Source organism: Strigops habroptila, chromosome 2, assembly GCF_004027225.2.
Source record: "Strigops habroptila isolate Jane chromosome 2, bStrHab1.2.pri, whole genome shotgun sequence".
Lineage (NCBI taxonomy): Eukaryota > Metazoa > Chordata > Aves > Psittaciformes > Psittacidae > Strigops > Strigops habroptila.
In genome coordinates, this window is record NC_044278.2 from 106,792,116 (window position 1) to 106,808,714 (window position 16,599).

General features: G+C 35.2%; 1 protein-coding gene across 2 annotated transcripts in view; it reads right to left on the reverse strand.

Moving 5' to 3' along the window:
- Positions 1 to 16,599, reverse strand: part of ATM (ATM serine/threonine kinase) — a 63,037-nt gene that overhangs the window by 13,256 nt on the left and 33,182 nt on the right. For both annotated transcript variants that reach the window (XM_030476133.1, XM_030476134.1), the window contains 17 exons: positions 15,497 to 15,668; positions 14,995 to 15,136; positions 14,164 to 14,340; positions 13,598 to 13,772; positions 12,343 to 12,427; positions 11,844 to 11,999; positions 10,812 to 10,920; positions 9,961 to 10,049; positions 9,763 to 9,865; positions 8,574 to 8,722; positions 6,993 to 7,097; positions 6,365 to 6,484; positions 4,612 to 4,846; positions 3,857 to 4,024; positions 2,450 to 2,569; positions 1,215 to 1,432; positions 236 to 443 (listed from right to left, as the gene is read on the reverse strand). In XM_030476133.1, coding sequence (XP_030331993.1) covers positions 236 to 443; positions 1,215 to 1,432; positions 2,450 to 2,569; positions 3,857 to 4,024; positions 4,612 to 4,846; positions 6,365 to 6,484; positions 6,993 to 7,097; positions 8,574 to 8,722; positions 9,763 to 9,865; positions 9,961 to 10,049; positions 10,812 to 10,920; positions 11,844 to 11,999; positions 12,343 to 12,427; positions 13,598 to 13,772; positions 14,164 to 14,340; positions 14,995 to 15,136; positions 15,497 to 15,668 — 2,531 coding nt within the window. The remainder of the gene's footprint in view (positions 1 to 235; positions 444 to 1,214; positions 1,433 to 2,449; positions 2,570 to 3,856; positions 4,025 to 4,611; positions 4,847 to 6,364; positions 6,485 to 6,992; positions 7,098 to 8,573; positions 8,723 to 9,762; positions 9,866 to 9,960; positions 10,050 to 10,811; positions 10,921 to 11,843; positions 12,000 to 12,342; positions 12,428 to 13,597; positions 13,773 to 14,163; positions 14,341 to 14,994; positions 15,137 to 15,496; positions 15,669 to 16,599) is intronic.

The window sequence follows — 16,599 nt, forward strand, 5'->3', positions numbered from 1 at the left end:
ATGCTAAATTAAAATGAGTTAATTGAAAATGCACTGAGAATTACAGCTCTTTGATGGAAAGCTAACTGATGAGCAATGACTGAAAAAAGCAAGTTTTGAAGGAAAAGTTAAGGAAACATAGGAAAGCATACTGCACAGCACTGTAATTCATCTTCTAGAAACACAGGAGGACAAGGAGAAGAAAGATGGATATTATCATGTCACAGCATAAGGAAAAGCAACATCAGACATATACCTTCATCAGTTCATTGACTCTACCAACTCCAGAATTTTCAAGCCATAGGGAACAGAGTCGGAAGATCCACATATCATGTTCTTCTCCACTTAGTAAACAGCTGATATAGTTCTCCACTGCTTTACACAAGAAGCGTTTACGATCCTCAGTTAAGGCATGTATGGCACATTCATCCAGTTGAAGTTCTCGCTGAACCTTCAATGTGTATCTGTGTAAACAGAAATTATTTTTAAGCAACAAATTATCTCTTAATGAACTTACTTAAAGCAGGTCTGTCACTACTTCTCTTACTTACTAATGTAACATTTTTTTAACTTGTTTTGTATATACAAGCACAATAACATAAACAACTGAGAAACCAAATTGTGGGAGCTATTCCTTTAGTATATGTCCACACAGACCCACCGCTCTAAGTAAATTTTCAGTGTTTTGTTTTGGTTTTCTTTTTAATGATTTAATCTCAGTATTGGTGTAAATGTGAATACCCAGTACAGATCATTTGTGTAAGGACTTCAGTTTCCAACAGCTGAAGTTCAATTTTTTCTGCTCACTTGCAACTGCATTTACTAAATCTTCAAGAACTCTGTATTAAGATGAATTCTACTCTTTCAACAAATGTGTAATGGAGAAAAATCTCAAAGCTATTTATTTTTACTCTGTAATGTTCTCTCTGTCAAAGAAGCTGAACAGATCCAGAGAATAAATGTGAATTCTGGGCAACGATCATCCATACTGTTTAACTGTTGTAACGCTCCTTGGCGTAATTTTGGCCCACACTACCTAGCACTCCCCTAGACCACGTTCAAGCACAGTTCAGAAACTATTTGCAAGAAGCACTACAGATTTGGCCACTGTTTTGTGCAGAAGGAAAAATTCAGCTGTAGAGATGTGACTCATGGTGTACCACTTGCTCAGAGAACTAGCAAAGATGGAGCCTTTGACAGCTCCATAGTCACCACCTCTCCATTTGAATGCTCACCTATTTGTCTCAGCTTTACACTCCTTGAAGAGAATGACCTCCTCCTGGGCCTTCTTCAGTAATGTCTGCTTATTTTCAAACTCTGAGGATTTCATGTAATTCTCAATTCGCTGGTACTGACTGTCTGAGAAACGAGCCAAAGACAGGAAAGCCTTCATCTTCCCTTTCTTCAGCTCCTCACCGCTGTCTCCGCTGTGGCTTGAAGCAATTTCCACAGCCTTAAAGGGAGGTTACAGTAAAGATGAGACTGATAATCGGATTAATAGTGCTGCATAATACTTGATTAAACTCTTATTATCACAGAAAAACAGAATGGTTGAGTTTGGAAGGAACCTCTGGAGGTTGTGTCCAACCCCCTTGCTCAAGCAGGGTCATCTGCTCGAACAGGTTATTTAATGTTGCCTCTGATGGAACATATATGCATACAAAATAAACCTACCAGGCTGAGTATTTTTCTCCTACTTCAATTTAATCTTTGAGGAGTGTTTCAGTGCAGTCAAAAAGATTATCCTGTATGAAAGAGCTTTTATAACCATACAGGAATCTCTCTCTTTTAGAGTAACTAGGCATGAAGTTTTACAATAGTTTTACAACCTTTTACCATAAGATGGTAAAAAAAAAAAAGAAAAAAAAGGCAGTCCAAAAAGTGACAAAACCAAAAGGAAATTACATGTGCAAGTCATTGATTCAAACCTTCAGAGTGAAGAAAGCATGTACAGAGTTACAGAGAACAGCAACTACGTAGAGTTTCACAAATTAGCATAAAATAAAGGAATTCAGAGTGGGCAAATATTAATAAAAATGTTTCTGTTACTAAGAGTTAAAAAAAATACAGTACTTCAAAACACCAGAACAAGACTTTCCAGCACTTGGAAGGAGAATGTTACAAATACAATACCTGTACTGAAAATACAGTAGGGAATGATACGTCCTAAGAGGGAAAGGATGGGGATGGAGCAGAACAGGAAAGGGAAAGTGGACTAGTAGTTGTAATCACTGCACTTTTAAGCTAATATTACACAGAAGTTTTACTGTGAATTTTATAAAGCCATATTCTGAATATTTTATAAGATTCAGTGTTACACAACACTATGTGAAAATAGAATACTTTTATAAGAAGCCATATTTTCAATCCAGATTAATAAAGGCTGCACTGAAAAATGTACTTGACATTTAACACTGTATTTTAGCACAGCATTATCTCCAAGACTGTACATTTCAAAGACTGGATGCACCTTTTCTAAGTATTTCTGCATGATGACTGCAGGGTTTTCCAAGCATGTTTCTGCTAACCAGGTTCCACATAGCCTCAGACACTCTGTATATATCAATTTCAGACGAGGATCATTCTCAACCTTTAGGAAAACAAGTTTGGGAAAAAAACAAAAGGAAAAAAAAGAGGGAGGCATCAAATAAAAATACCTTTTACATATGAGGTAAGCAATTTATAAAGCTTTTAAACCCTTAATATAATTCAATCACTTGGGTCTCTTACATGTAATGTACCTACAATCATATACCATCCGCGTCTACAGTAGTCAATAACCTTAAATCACATTCACATTCTATGCGACTAAAAAAGAGCACATATATTTAAATACCTGATAGTGTGAACAATGAAAACCAGAGTAAATCAATGATAAATGTAATAAAAATTCAATAAATTCACAGCATGTTTCCAGAATTGTATTTGCTAATATCCCCATTTAGTCTGAAATACCATAGTACATTCTGTAGGAAACATTCAGGAATTGCAGTAACTATGTGTGATCATTAAATTTTTCAGGCACACCTCTACATGGAAACTTGATTGAAAGTGCTTCAGAAAGATGATGGAGCAGGTTTTCAAACAGTATTTTTCCAAAAGGTCTATATCAACTCACAGATTAAATAACTGAACTACTAAAAGAGGTATAAAAGCTTTTGCTTAAAACTGCCTTAATATGAGTGGCAGGTGGCAGATGTGACACCAATATTTCAAAAAGTTCCAGGAAAGCACAGGTCAGTAAGACTGTTATCAGAAGTGGATAAATTAGCAAAAAACTATTGACTATTAATTTCCAGCAACGGAGATTCCATCACTTCTTTGGGCAAACTGTTAACAGTATTTAGAGGTAAAGAATTTTCTTCCTATATCTTAATCTACTGGCTACACTCCTGGTGATGGTCACCTTCATAGTCACAAGGACACACTGAATCATTTTAGCTTTCTGTTCACTAGGACCAGCAGGTCCTTTTTTGGCAAAGTTACACTCCAGCCAATCAGAACCCTTCCTGTAATGCTGCTTGAGATTATTCTGTCTGAGGTGAAGAACTTAGTACTCATCTCAAGCAATTCCCATTGGCACAATCTTCCAAACTATTGAGGTCTCTGTGACTGGTGGCTCTTCCTTTGAGAACCTCTCCAGTCATCTATGCTGTACAAAAGATATTGATCTTGAGGAGGCAACAAACAGCGAAGACAAACACTGGTGATGATACTGAGTTATGAAAAAAACAAGGACAGATGAAGAACTGTAGACAAACAAAAAAGGACAATAAATGGGATAAAAACACCTGATGAAATTACCAGCACAAAAAAAAGTGATGTATGAAAGGGGGAAAAAGACTTCCCACAACTTTACAGATTATATAACACCTACCTGAAACCAATCTGCATCTAATTTTTTTATCATACTTTTAAGAATATTCAGTGCAAGACTCTCTTCCTTTTTAGCCCAGAAAACCTGAGCTTCTTCTAGCTGCCATTCAGAAACTCCGTATCCTGTTGGATTGTGTTGTTTGATCTGAAACATAGCCCTTTCTGGAAGCTGAAATTGAAAAAACATTATAATCAATTCTTTAAGTGAAATACATGTATCTCACAGCAAGTTTTCTTTTTAAACTCCATCTTCATTTGTGCAGCATATTCAGCCTAAGCCAATGCTAAGGATTTATATGTAGCAAAGCTATGAAGTTATTTTTCTATATACTTGCAGAACATCTCGATTTGCAACAAAAATGGACTACGGAATTAAACTTGACAAACCTCAAAATAATGTATCATGCAATGGAGTTCTTTCTGCAGCTTTAGTCTGGAACACTACAGCAGTATGATGCAATTGGAAGCTGTATATATAAAACTGCACCAAAATCAAGTACTAGAGCTAAAAGAACATTCTTCACTAAAATTTTCATTTTTATATTATAGTCCTTATAGAGTAGCTTACAGTTATGAACAAAATTCAGACAACATGCTCATAAATACAATTAATGAATTAAGGTCTACATAGTTTAAGTCTCCAACTAATTGATTATTGAATGAACTTAGTTCATCTTTAGTACAGTTAAAAAATGAAGTTCTTTTGTAAACTAACAAACTAAACATCCATCACTGATCTTTCCTGGAATTAGTTACCTGTGTATTTTTAGCAGTTCTTGCCAATCTAGAGAGCTCCACTAGATGTTTGGTCAGGATGTCTTTAATACATTCTCTTTTGGCATTTTCATTTTCCTTTTCAAGCAAGATCTCCAAAACTACAGTGCGCAGTGCCATGACAGGTTCCTGGAAACAGAAGTCGCTGTCCTTGAGAAGCTGGGACTGTCTCTGCCATTTCCAATAAATATCATTCAGTTGTTGAGTAGTAACAGATCTGTAATTGTTATCAAAATAAAAAAAGACCTATTATTAATTCTTGCTAAATATTAGTGAAATGCAAAATAAGTAACAAAAGTAAACTACCGAGGTAGTCCCCAATCTACATTTCAAAACAAAGAAACAGTCCATAAAACTCTACGATGATTAATATGCAGAATAAACAGGCAGGCTTCCAGTTTTAACAAACATGAAGATCAAGAGATCAACATTAGTAAGGTGAACGACTCTGCTGTAAACATTCTTGATGATGCATCACAAACTGTTGCAGTTAAAGGTCTATCAGCAAAGGGAATCGCCTTCAAACACAGGGCTACTTAAAATATTAGAGACCAAGATTCCAATTTTACTATGTAGGTTATATATGGATTAAAATAAGCATAAATTCTAAACTGTGTCATTGTAGCTGTGTAGGTTGTGTTACATAATCATACGAATTATTTTCTTAGGCAATTTATTACCTGCAAATAGCAACGGTTCATAAGGTCCTGGACAAGCTAAATGACTGTAGGATGACTATTAGCTACCAAACGATAACGATTAAGGGTCTGGAGCATCTCTCGTGTGAGGAAGGGCTGAAGGAGCTGGGCCTGTTCAGCCTAGAGGAGGCTCCGGGGGGGGTCTGATCAATATATATAAGTATCTGAGAAGATGGTGCCAAGAGGATGAGGCCAGATTATTCTCAGTGGTGCCAGGTGACAGGACAGGAGGCAACGGGTTCAAACTAGAACACAGGAAATTCCACCTGAACATGAGGAAAAACTTTGTTTCTGTGAGGGTGACTGAGCACTGGAATAGGTTGCCCAGTGAGGTTGCGGAGTCTCCTTTCCTGGAGATATTCAAGAGTCATATGGACACAATGCTGAGCAATGTGCTCTAGGTGACCCTGCCTGAGCAGAGAGGTTGGACCTGATGACCTCCAGTGGTCCCTTCCAACCTCAACCATTCTGTGATTCTGTGAAACTGATACCACTACAGAAGAAAAAAAGTCCAATGTTAATAGCACTACAGATATAAATACCCTCCTATGATTAAAAAACAATTAAAAGAATTCAGGTAGAATACTGATAGTAGTAGTGGTCCATGAAGAAAGTGATTCAAACTGAAACACCTTTCAATAGATCTAGGAGCATCATTAAGGAAATGGAAAATATTTTTAGAAAGGAAACTGGAAGAGTACAACTCAGTTACTTTAGTAAACCAAAGGCTAGAAGATATGACAGCTACCTTAGAGTATACCAGGGAACTCAAAATAAAGGAAATAAAACAATTATTTTAAATACAGTATTGGCATAATATCAAATAATTAAAACTAAACCACAAATAAATCCAGTCTGGAAATACAGAGAATCTAGATTTGTCTTCACATAGTAAAGCTAAAATCCATACAATTTTAAAGACGAAGATTGAGATGTTCATGAGTAAATTTTGTTGAGGTGATTTTATTTTTGTGCTAGACTTGATTACCAAAAATCTGAAAACTCAGAAAAGAGTATGAAACAAGCTTAAAAAATACCTGGAAAACAGCAGACCTATATTTTCCAACTCTCCAATTAGCTGTAGTCTGCAAAGAGTTGGGTATAATGAATAAACAGACTCAAGACTGCCTTTGCACAGCTCTTCTACTTCATTCACTCTATGGATTTAACAGAGAAATAGTAAATTAGGGGTTTTTTAATATCCACAAGTAATTCCAAATATCCATAACATAATTTCCTTACAGTGAGCAAAATTTAACCAGCAAAACTATTCAGTTCAGAATTATTCGTATTATCATAAAAGTTCAAAACATGAGTTTTTTAATAAATGAAAACATTGTAAGCATATATCAACTCCAAACCCTAAGTGACAGCTCAGCTAAAGAGAAGTCAGCATTCAAATCCACTTAAGAGGACCACAAAGTAAGGGATGTATACTACAGGAAATGTATTTTCAATTAGCACACAAATTGTATATGCACAGAAGGCAAAAGTTTAAAAAAAAGCTCAGAAATGAAGTTGCACTCCAGAAGTATTAATTTAATTCTATGCATGAGTCTTTCTTTAAGCCCATAAAATCTCATAATAGTCTTTTACACATAACTTGTGACTACAGACACACACTCCATCTCTCTCTCCAACAGCACAATATTTGCATGCAGTTACCTGGCATCTTTAAGACTGTCATAGAAAGCAGAGAATTCTTTATCTCGTAAAGACTGAAGAGCATCATACAGAGATTTGTGGTACCCTGGTCTTCCTGCCTCATCTCTTAGAAATAAAACAAAAGTAACATAAAATAAAAGGAAAATTATAGTTCTCTGCAAAGAAGTCCATTTTATCTTTATGACAAATATTTAATAGTACATTTTCTGCAGTTGGATGGATTGCTGTCTTGCATGATAATCGGTAATAATGCAACCTTTTAAATTTTAAATAAATTTAGTATTTTACAAATTCAAGCTGTTCTTTTAAAACAAAGAAAAAACAACAATTGTATTCTAAACAAAAAATGTTTGGAATACAGACAAGATGCTCGAGGTTTTATCAAAAATACGGCACAAAACCAACTGCACAATAAAAATTTAATCATAACATTTCTCACAGTATTATGCTAAAAGATACATATTATGGTATGCATACAACTTCAGGATGAACAATTTTTTACATTTAACTTCAGAAATATTTTTAAGAGGAATAAACAAAGAAAATCGGAAGGCTGAAAAAAACCCATAGAGGTCAATTCAATTTTCTCTTCTTTGCCCTTTTCACTTTTCTTTCTGCTTCTCTTTGATCCTCCTCTTCCCTGACATCTCATTCTCTCTCATCTCATATGTTGTTTTTGTGCTCCTGTATTAAGGCTGAATATTCTATTTGCCTAAGAGGTTTATAACCCAAGAGGTTTATACAGACCCTAATCCAGAGACAAAGTAAGCCCACCTATATGAAGTTTGTTCTGACTGTGGCACGACATATGCCATTTGACAGGGTATGTCTGTGAAGTCCTTCAGATGCTTCTAAACAATGATCTGAAGACAGTGCAGGAGAAGAGAATGAACACACACCAGGAATATGTTTCCCAGACCCATTTCTCTGTAAAAGTCTTAGGAGAAAAACCCTCCATTCTCCTGACTGCTAAAAGTTAATGTAGAAGGAGCCACCAAAGACCTCATCATGTAACTTCCGCTTTTGCCAAAATGGAGCAAATCTACTCTGTATTCCTCCCAAAATGTGTGATGATGTGGCTGTACTAGGAAGGCACAGAGTTCATACTAGATCCTGGCCAGTCACATAATTAATGCCAGGCATCCAACATTATGCAAGAGAGGGGATTGCTCCTTATGAGCGAGTAGCCATGAATCAACACTGGTGTTTGCTTATCCAGGTCTTGATAACCTCTTGTGGCTTACCAAGTAAAATTTTCCCCATTTGTTTTTAAATTAAACATTGAAAACTATCTATCCCTCATATATACTTCAGACACATCTACTATCTGAGCCAAAATGGAAAATTTCAGTTTGTAGTTATGAACAATCAAAAAGAAGAATCAACTGTGTACAATTACCCAAGAAAATAAAGTGATGTGCATACAGAACAGCCAGGTTTAAGTGAAAAAGACTCCTTTTCCATTCAATGATCAAGATACATTAGGTGATCTGCTTCATAGAAATTATATTCTAATGTTCTTTTGTTTGGAACTGAAACCATTGCCTTTCACTTAAAGAACGAGCAAAAAAGTCAGTTTACTTGACAGAAGAGATGTGACCCCACTGCATAGTCCTCCACGCTGCCTGATAGCGTATTTCCTGTAGTTCCGCACTCCACTCAGTGTTTTCATATTCCAGTCCTTTTAAATACATGGAAAGAGTGTGGCAAAGCCCAAAATTCTGTAAAGCCTGGAATTAACAAAATTAGTGAAAATTGGTTTTCCTCCTTTAATAAATGGAACTGTTTTTTTAAAAGGCTTTGTTTTGCCTTTGGAAACAAAAGAAGCCTTTGGGGACAAGGCAGGCTCATAGGTATTTCTAAACTCAGCACTATATAAGGCGAAAACCTTTTCACAAGAACGACTACTAATCACACTACTGATAACTGCAACCCCAGAAAAACAGTTTTGTACTGTGGCTGGCATTCTTTGAAATAAATTTCCATGCTGTGTTTCAAATGAACTATCTGCTCACATTTCTCCATTCCATCATTCCTGAACAGTAAGTCTGAACTGGCTTTACTTCTTAATGAACTGTTTTTCCTGGTGGGGGCATTTGAAAGTTTCCTAGCACTCCTAAACTCCTATCTGTCTGAAGACCATGACGACTATAATTGTGACCATTTATCCAAATTATGTGTGCAGCCATTATGAAGGAGAAACACTATGGAATTTTAACAATGATACTAAATTACGTGGGGTAGGAAAAGTAACTTAGGAAAATGAAATGAGGAGAAACACAGATGTACCCGTGCTATACTATTACAGAACTAATGTACACATTTTTAGGATAAAAAGTCAACATATTTTTAAGGGATCAAAACAAGACAACATCAATTCTATTTATTTATCAGAAATACCACAGTTTCAGTATGATAGTTGTCATAACGGAAAGGTTTAAAGAATGAGATGGCAAAAATAACCAATTATATTACTCCTTATATCCTGTCATTTTAGGAGCTGGCCAAAATCTCTATAAGATTAAATATATTTATTTTGAAATATCTCGCAAAATTCATTACCCATGATAGGGATTACAAGTGAGTGACCAGAGGACTAGAAGCCTTAAGGTTTTCAGGACAAATATTAAATTGTCTTATATTATACAGTTTGGATGCCTATGACAGTGGGCTGTTTTTGTCCTAAAACAATTTTGCATTTACTACAAATGACTCTCAGTACAATGGATATCAATTATTTCATTCATTTCCTATTATAAAATAAAATTACCTCTATTATTCCTGCCTGATGAGTAGATGGAGAGAGGCTTGCCTCAAGGTCATGTGTTACAAGGGCTTTCTCCCATACTGCTTCATGCTCATAGGTTCTTATCCTGTTGTAAGTTAACAAGAAGTTTTCAGTTTAAGTTCCTTACCAATAAATGAAAGCAATGACTTTACAGAACGTAAGAACATTAATAAATTATACCGTGCTAATGGCTGTAACACTCTTCCTCCACCACAACCATACAGACTGTCAGGTTCTCCAATGCTTCTATATATATCCATGAGAAGGTCCTACAACAGGTGCCATAAACCAAAGAATTATCTCTTTGCAATCAGTTCAAGTGAGTTTTATCATATCATACAAGTCTATAAATACTAGTCCTTCCATGTAACATATTGTTATCATTGCTTAATTTTCCTTTATGCAGTATCTGAGCCTGATACCATCACAGGGAGACAAGTTTTGTCGTCTTGCAAAACTCTTCAGGACTATCTAACTTTTCTGCAATGTTACTAAAAACGAGCACTGAGCCTTAAGCGGACAGGTTGTAAAGCAAAAGGCAGTAGTTCTGAATGAGCATCAGACACACCAGCTAACCCATGCACTTTAAAGATATGCAAGCGCAGTTCTGGGATTATGAACTAAGTAGTAACTTAGACAAGACTACTGTATCAGATTTTATGTATCAAATAAACTGGATAATACTACTTCGGCTTTGATTATTACAACCTGCTACACCACTTGCTGACTTTTTAATGAGCACTTCTCTCTGACAAAACAAACCGAAAAATAGTTGGCTTGTTACCACCATGAGGTCAGCTTTTTCAGGAACAAAGTCTGCTTTGCTGCCATTTAAAATGTACCAATTAATTAGTATTAGGAGAACAAATACTCAATTTAATTGGAAAGGCCACTGAGTTCACTTTTATTTAGGAGAACTTTCAAATACTATTTTTGAAGTTCAATTAGATCTGTCTTCAGCTCAGATGAAACCTGCTAATTGTAATTATATGAGAAGGCTTGCTTTCAGATTATGAAGCACACACAGGTACCTGCAAACTTAGGCCAGTTTCTTCTTTGCTTTTTTCATTCAAAATAGTAATAATTGGTTTTTGACTTTCTTCTTCAAATGCCAAACTCTTAGCTGCTTTAAAGGATGACCTAAAAGAAATGTTTCAACTGGTAAAGTTAAATAAAATTTCATACAAAAAACTAAAATTCTGAAACAACACTTAAGCCCAACACACTGGGCCCAAATACCAAATGCAAGATCAGGCCTGTTGTATCCTCAAGTTATTCAAAATGGCTCTCCACCAGAATAACAAAGTGATCAGCTGAACTGAGAACATCAACATCAAGGGATTTCTAAATCAAGGTAGTTTTTTGGGAGAAAAAAATCCCACCCCACCTTCTAATACCTAATCTTATTAAATCAAATTGCTTTTGTGAATGCCTGAAGCAAGAATGCTGTCTTTTGGGAAAGAATAAAAGCAACTATGTAATATATATGCTTACCACCACACTTTTGTAATACATTCACTGCCTTAGAGCTATTTGTTGCCAAAGCGAAGCTAGCAAACTAGTTCCATATTTTAATCTTGCTAGACTGGAGGACAAAGATAACTGTCTATTACAAAAGAAATCTCCTTCTACAAGGATCATTCAGGTCTACCCACACAATTCTAGTCATTATTCTGTGGATTCACTTCTGGCCATAATTTAACCCCTAGCACACTCTTAATTATGTGAAACAGAATCTGAAAAGTATTCAATGTAGAAAGTGAGATTCAATATATTAAGTATTCAGAATCATTACCTTTAGTGAGGTTTTTCCAGAACACACACTACTAAGAAAACATTCTGGTTAGAAGTCAAAATGACACTACTTTGTCAAAACTAGCAAACTAGCAATGTTGGGATCACATTCAAGGATTGGCAGAAATATTTTCCATGCCGATACACACATCTGAGGAATTTTTTTAAAGTTTCCTTGACTTTCCATGTAACAAAATACTACCGGGACACACAAAACATGATCCATTATACCCAAAATGTCAAGAAAGAGAATTTCTCAAGCCTTGTACCTTTCTTGCTGCTTGTCTCTATTTATCTTGTCCGCATAGATTTCTGTGTAGAGCAAGGCTGTGAAGTGAGCAGCACAAGACTGTGCTGCTATAGCAACCTCAAGATAATTCAGATCTAGCCAGAAGCTGTCATCAAAAACTGTACCTGAAACAGATCTGATTAAATAAAAACTTTAATATTGCTGTAACAGACCTTCTCTCTAACGTTAAACAAAATAAATCCAACCTAATTATAAAGCCTTCTAAAGGCTAATTTTATCTTAGTCCCCTCAAAAGCCATATCACAAAAAGTTTCTCAGATAAAAAGGTTTTAGAAGAATCTTTCAGCCTTTAAGGCTGGCCATATAAATTCTGTAATAAATGCAAGGTCACTATTGTATCTTCATTCTTTGAACTGACACGGTCTCTACCACATCCTTCTTCCTTAATCTACAGCGTCAACCGATCTTAGAACAGTCATAATGAAATTAAAGCAACATCTTGGAAAGCTATAATTCACCTCTTTTGTCTTCTTAAGTAATCAACAACAGCAAGCATGGCTCGTCGAGATACTTTATCCAAACTTCTAAAATGGGTTTCTTGCTCTGGGATATAGATTTCAAAAGAAAGAACATAATGAACTTTTGTCAGAACATATCCGTTTAAAAAATAAAAAGGTGTATTTTGTACTCAAGAAAAACACTACAAATTTCTTTGGACAACATTTCCAAAATTAAATTAATAGTTTGTCACAAAATGTACTTTCTCTAAGATGTTAGTGACATTACAGTAGTTTATACCACAATTTTATCAAATTATCTTTGCATTAATAATTTGTGGATTCTATTTCTCCTTACAGAATTCAGAGATCATCCAACATCATTGCACAACTCTTCCCTTAGGCTAGAGACATATAAAGCTATTCCAAAGCCAAAGAAATACTTATCAGTAGCTTTATTGTAGATTTTATAGAGTGTGTACGCTTATACAAAAACCACTATTTCCCACACACAGACACATACTTTCAAAGAATATATATTTCCATGCCTTGCTTCTACATTTAAAAAATACCAAACAGGTGGCTATAGGCTGTATTCTGGTCATTGGGCTAATAGTATTTTAATTTTTCTGGACATTTTTAATTAATAAATTAAATTACAAGAAGCAAGAAACAGGGAAAGCATAAGCAAAGGTTTGATTAGTACTATGCTTTAGTAAGATGTGGAACTACAAATCTGTAAAAAACCCAAGTATCCGGTCATTTCATGTGTTCCAACAAACAGAAATGAACAACACTTACTTTCCACTGCTACCAAAAACCTTATAGAAGGAACACCACCTCCTTTGTAAGTCATCTCTCACGTGCTTAACATATATAGACATAGTGGGGACATGTGATGCTCAGTTCCTAAAGCACCATGGCATTCTGCTCTCCAGAGTCAGAGAGGAATTTAACTGCCAATTGGTTATTTTAAGCGACAGTCCACGACTCAGGCTTGCAGCACACAACACTGTATCACATCTAAATTCAGCAAGCAATAAACATTATGCAGTCGTGAATAAGGAAAGAAGCTATACAGAAGAAACTATTTGGGTACTGCCAATGAACAGCTTCAAAATTACAAGTATCTCCACCAAAAAAGATCAAACAATTGGACAGAAGCTTCCAGAATTCTGTCTGCCTGCAAGTGCACATCAAACGTTTGATGCCAGAAGATAATTTTTTCGCAACCAGAATCCCTCTTTCAGATGAAACAAAAATATTACGACATTACCCGAATCTGAATTTGGAGGTGTAGTAGATCTACTAGATAAGGCAGATCTGCAACAGGCTGTAAAAAACTTCTGGATATGAACTGACAAAAGATTTCTCCAAGATTCATCCGAGTCATGAAGAAGGATATCATGAATCAAGTATGGAAGCAGAGTTTGACACAAGTCTGTTTTCACCTAGAAAACAATCATGCACAGCAGCTGCTAAGAAAAACAACCAAAAGCCTTTCTTTCTCAGGTTATAACCAAACTGACAACCACTCAAACAGCTACTGCTTGAAAAAGAACATGTAATATGAAAAATGTAAACCACTCAATAGGGCTACACTGGCATTTCGTTAGCTAAAACAGTCATATAAAGTTCATCTATGTTTACAATTGTCTCAAATCTTGTATTTCAGGAGTGTATTTTATAGGTATCTGCAATATCTGACTACAAAACATCTCAATGTTAAGTAGTAACTCAATAGCAGAAATTATTATTTGTCATCAAGATGAGTAATTATGTATTTTTGTGCATCACATTGCACGTATATGTACAAATACATATACATATAATTTAGCTCACCTCACAGAGTGGCTTCATTAGCTGCAGAACTTCATTTTGCACACCTCTACTGTCCAATATTGAACTAGTCAGGCGCTTGATCCAGGTCTCGTGACTTTCTCCCAGAGGAATCCATAAGTTTGCATCATCCAAAGATTCTAAAGGAGCCTCCGTATCATTAGCAGGTACTACAAAAAACTAGAAGGAAAATATATATATTGCAAATACAAACAAATTCTTCGCAAAACAAATTTGAGAAAAGATACTGCCATCTGCACACGTTAAAACATATTAAATATTAACTGTGCTTTAATTGATTGACAGTATAAATTTTGTTCATGTAAATGTAGTTTTCCAAGGAAATATGAAAGTATTAAAAATAAAATTTTACTGTTAACATCAGCAAGGCCACATAACACACCACATTTAAGTTATACGTCAAGTTTGAAAATTAGGATACATGTGATTTATGGTTAATTATGCATTATTTATGGTTCTTTCTGACCTATTTTCCACTGACTTTCTGTATGAATTGATACTGGAATCCTCAGAAAGAATGTATTACATTACTGAGTAAGTAATCAAAAATTGTCTGTCTCATAATGAAAGCACACAGCTTTCTAATGTCAAATTGGTAATTTCCTATGCGAAGAAGCCACAGATGCTGAAACAGAAAGGAGAAACAGACGTACAAAAGCAATCCCATTTGCAATCTGGCTGACTGCAATCCAAATTTTACATTCATCAAAGCCTATCTCAAAAACATGTTCAAATTTACTTTTTAAAAAATACATATTTTCATGTTTTCTCTACCCCATATGCCATCTAAATAAGGTATATCAGAACAAGTACCTTTTTCCTAGATACTCTGAAAGGCTGTAGATAGATTAACATGGGATCAGCTTTATTTTTATAAACTTCCCAAAACTCACTGCCAGACTTGGTGGCTAATATGTTTTTCAAACAGGAAACAGCAGCAGCTCTAACATCAATACTGAAAGAGTAACATACACAACATCATCATTAATTTCATTTAGATATTTTACTTTTAAAATCACCTTTATAAACGTACAAAACAAGTACTTCCACAATCTAACATGTCCATCGAATCAGAAAATTGTGGGCTAGGATATGCCATTGCATATTCTGTTATAAAGCAAAGCCTCGGTATTTACTCCACAGCACTGCTATCCTCTGGCTCGAGTCCACCTGGAGAATTTCTAGGACACATCTAAGCTTTACTGGATAAATAATCTGAGCCTTGAAGACACACTTCAAGGTGTGATTTGAGCAATGTACAACTTAGAAGCTCCCATTAAGCTTTGAATGAAATAAATTAAGTAAGTATACTCACCAATTATCTGTTAAAGCAATATTTATTTGAGTTAACATTATGAAGACCCACTGAAGTTTTCTATCTTCAAATAAATCCACTGCTTTAGAATCCAGTGCATTTTCAGCACGCTGAAGAGCTATGGTGGAGAAATCCATTGGACCGATTTCTCCCAAACAACTTCCAACAGCCTCTGCAAATGCAGGTAATTTTATAATCTTATGCATGCTAAAACAAGATCTCACCCTAAAAGTTGCAATTAATATAAACTAATTTTAGAACTGAGATTATTATGGGGTAAAACCTGCAAACATTTATAATCACTTTCATTATATATAAAGTTTTATATATAATATCTAAAACTTTATTATTAAAATTACATGCATACAAATTTTGCAGCTTAAGACTCAGTTAATATAGTTATGCTTTCTAACTCAATTTTCTAGGAGTGCCTATGGCTCTGGATTTTGCAGTTTAAATCACATGTGGATTTTATATTTGCTTGTGTCAGAAACAGGTAGCTGCAAAAGGCCACTAAGAGACATTCATTTTCACTTCCTAAGGATATGATAAATATAAACAGTAGCCTGTAAACTCAGTGAGAATTAACCTATATTTCACATAAAATCGTGTATTAGTGTGTTCCTCATTTGCTTTCCAGAAAAAAAAATTGTATAAAACCATGACTACATACAAGAACAAATAAAACAAAATCGAACTTAAGAACAGTTTTTAAAAATGGATGTTAATGTTTGTCGGAAAGAAACCAAAATCTATTTCCCTGCTCCTTCCCCATAATTGGCAGGTGTCTTGAAAATGTTTCCATTTTCTACAACATTGTTTTAACCACTAGAGCAAATAAAGAACAGACTGAAGATACACAGGCTGTGTTTTTAACCAAATTTAACAAATCGTCTAAGAAACACAATGCAGAAAAAGCTGAAACATACAGCTTGCAAAGATGCTGAAAAATGCATCATACCGAAAATCACTGTGAGGTTCAGGTGCTCAGCATTTGTAATTATCAGTTATTAGTCTTTTAGACAAATATATATTAAGGAAATGTTCTCATTACTTGTGTTTCTGTCTAGTTTAGACATCTAACTTCAGCAAACATCACTTTC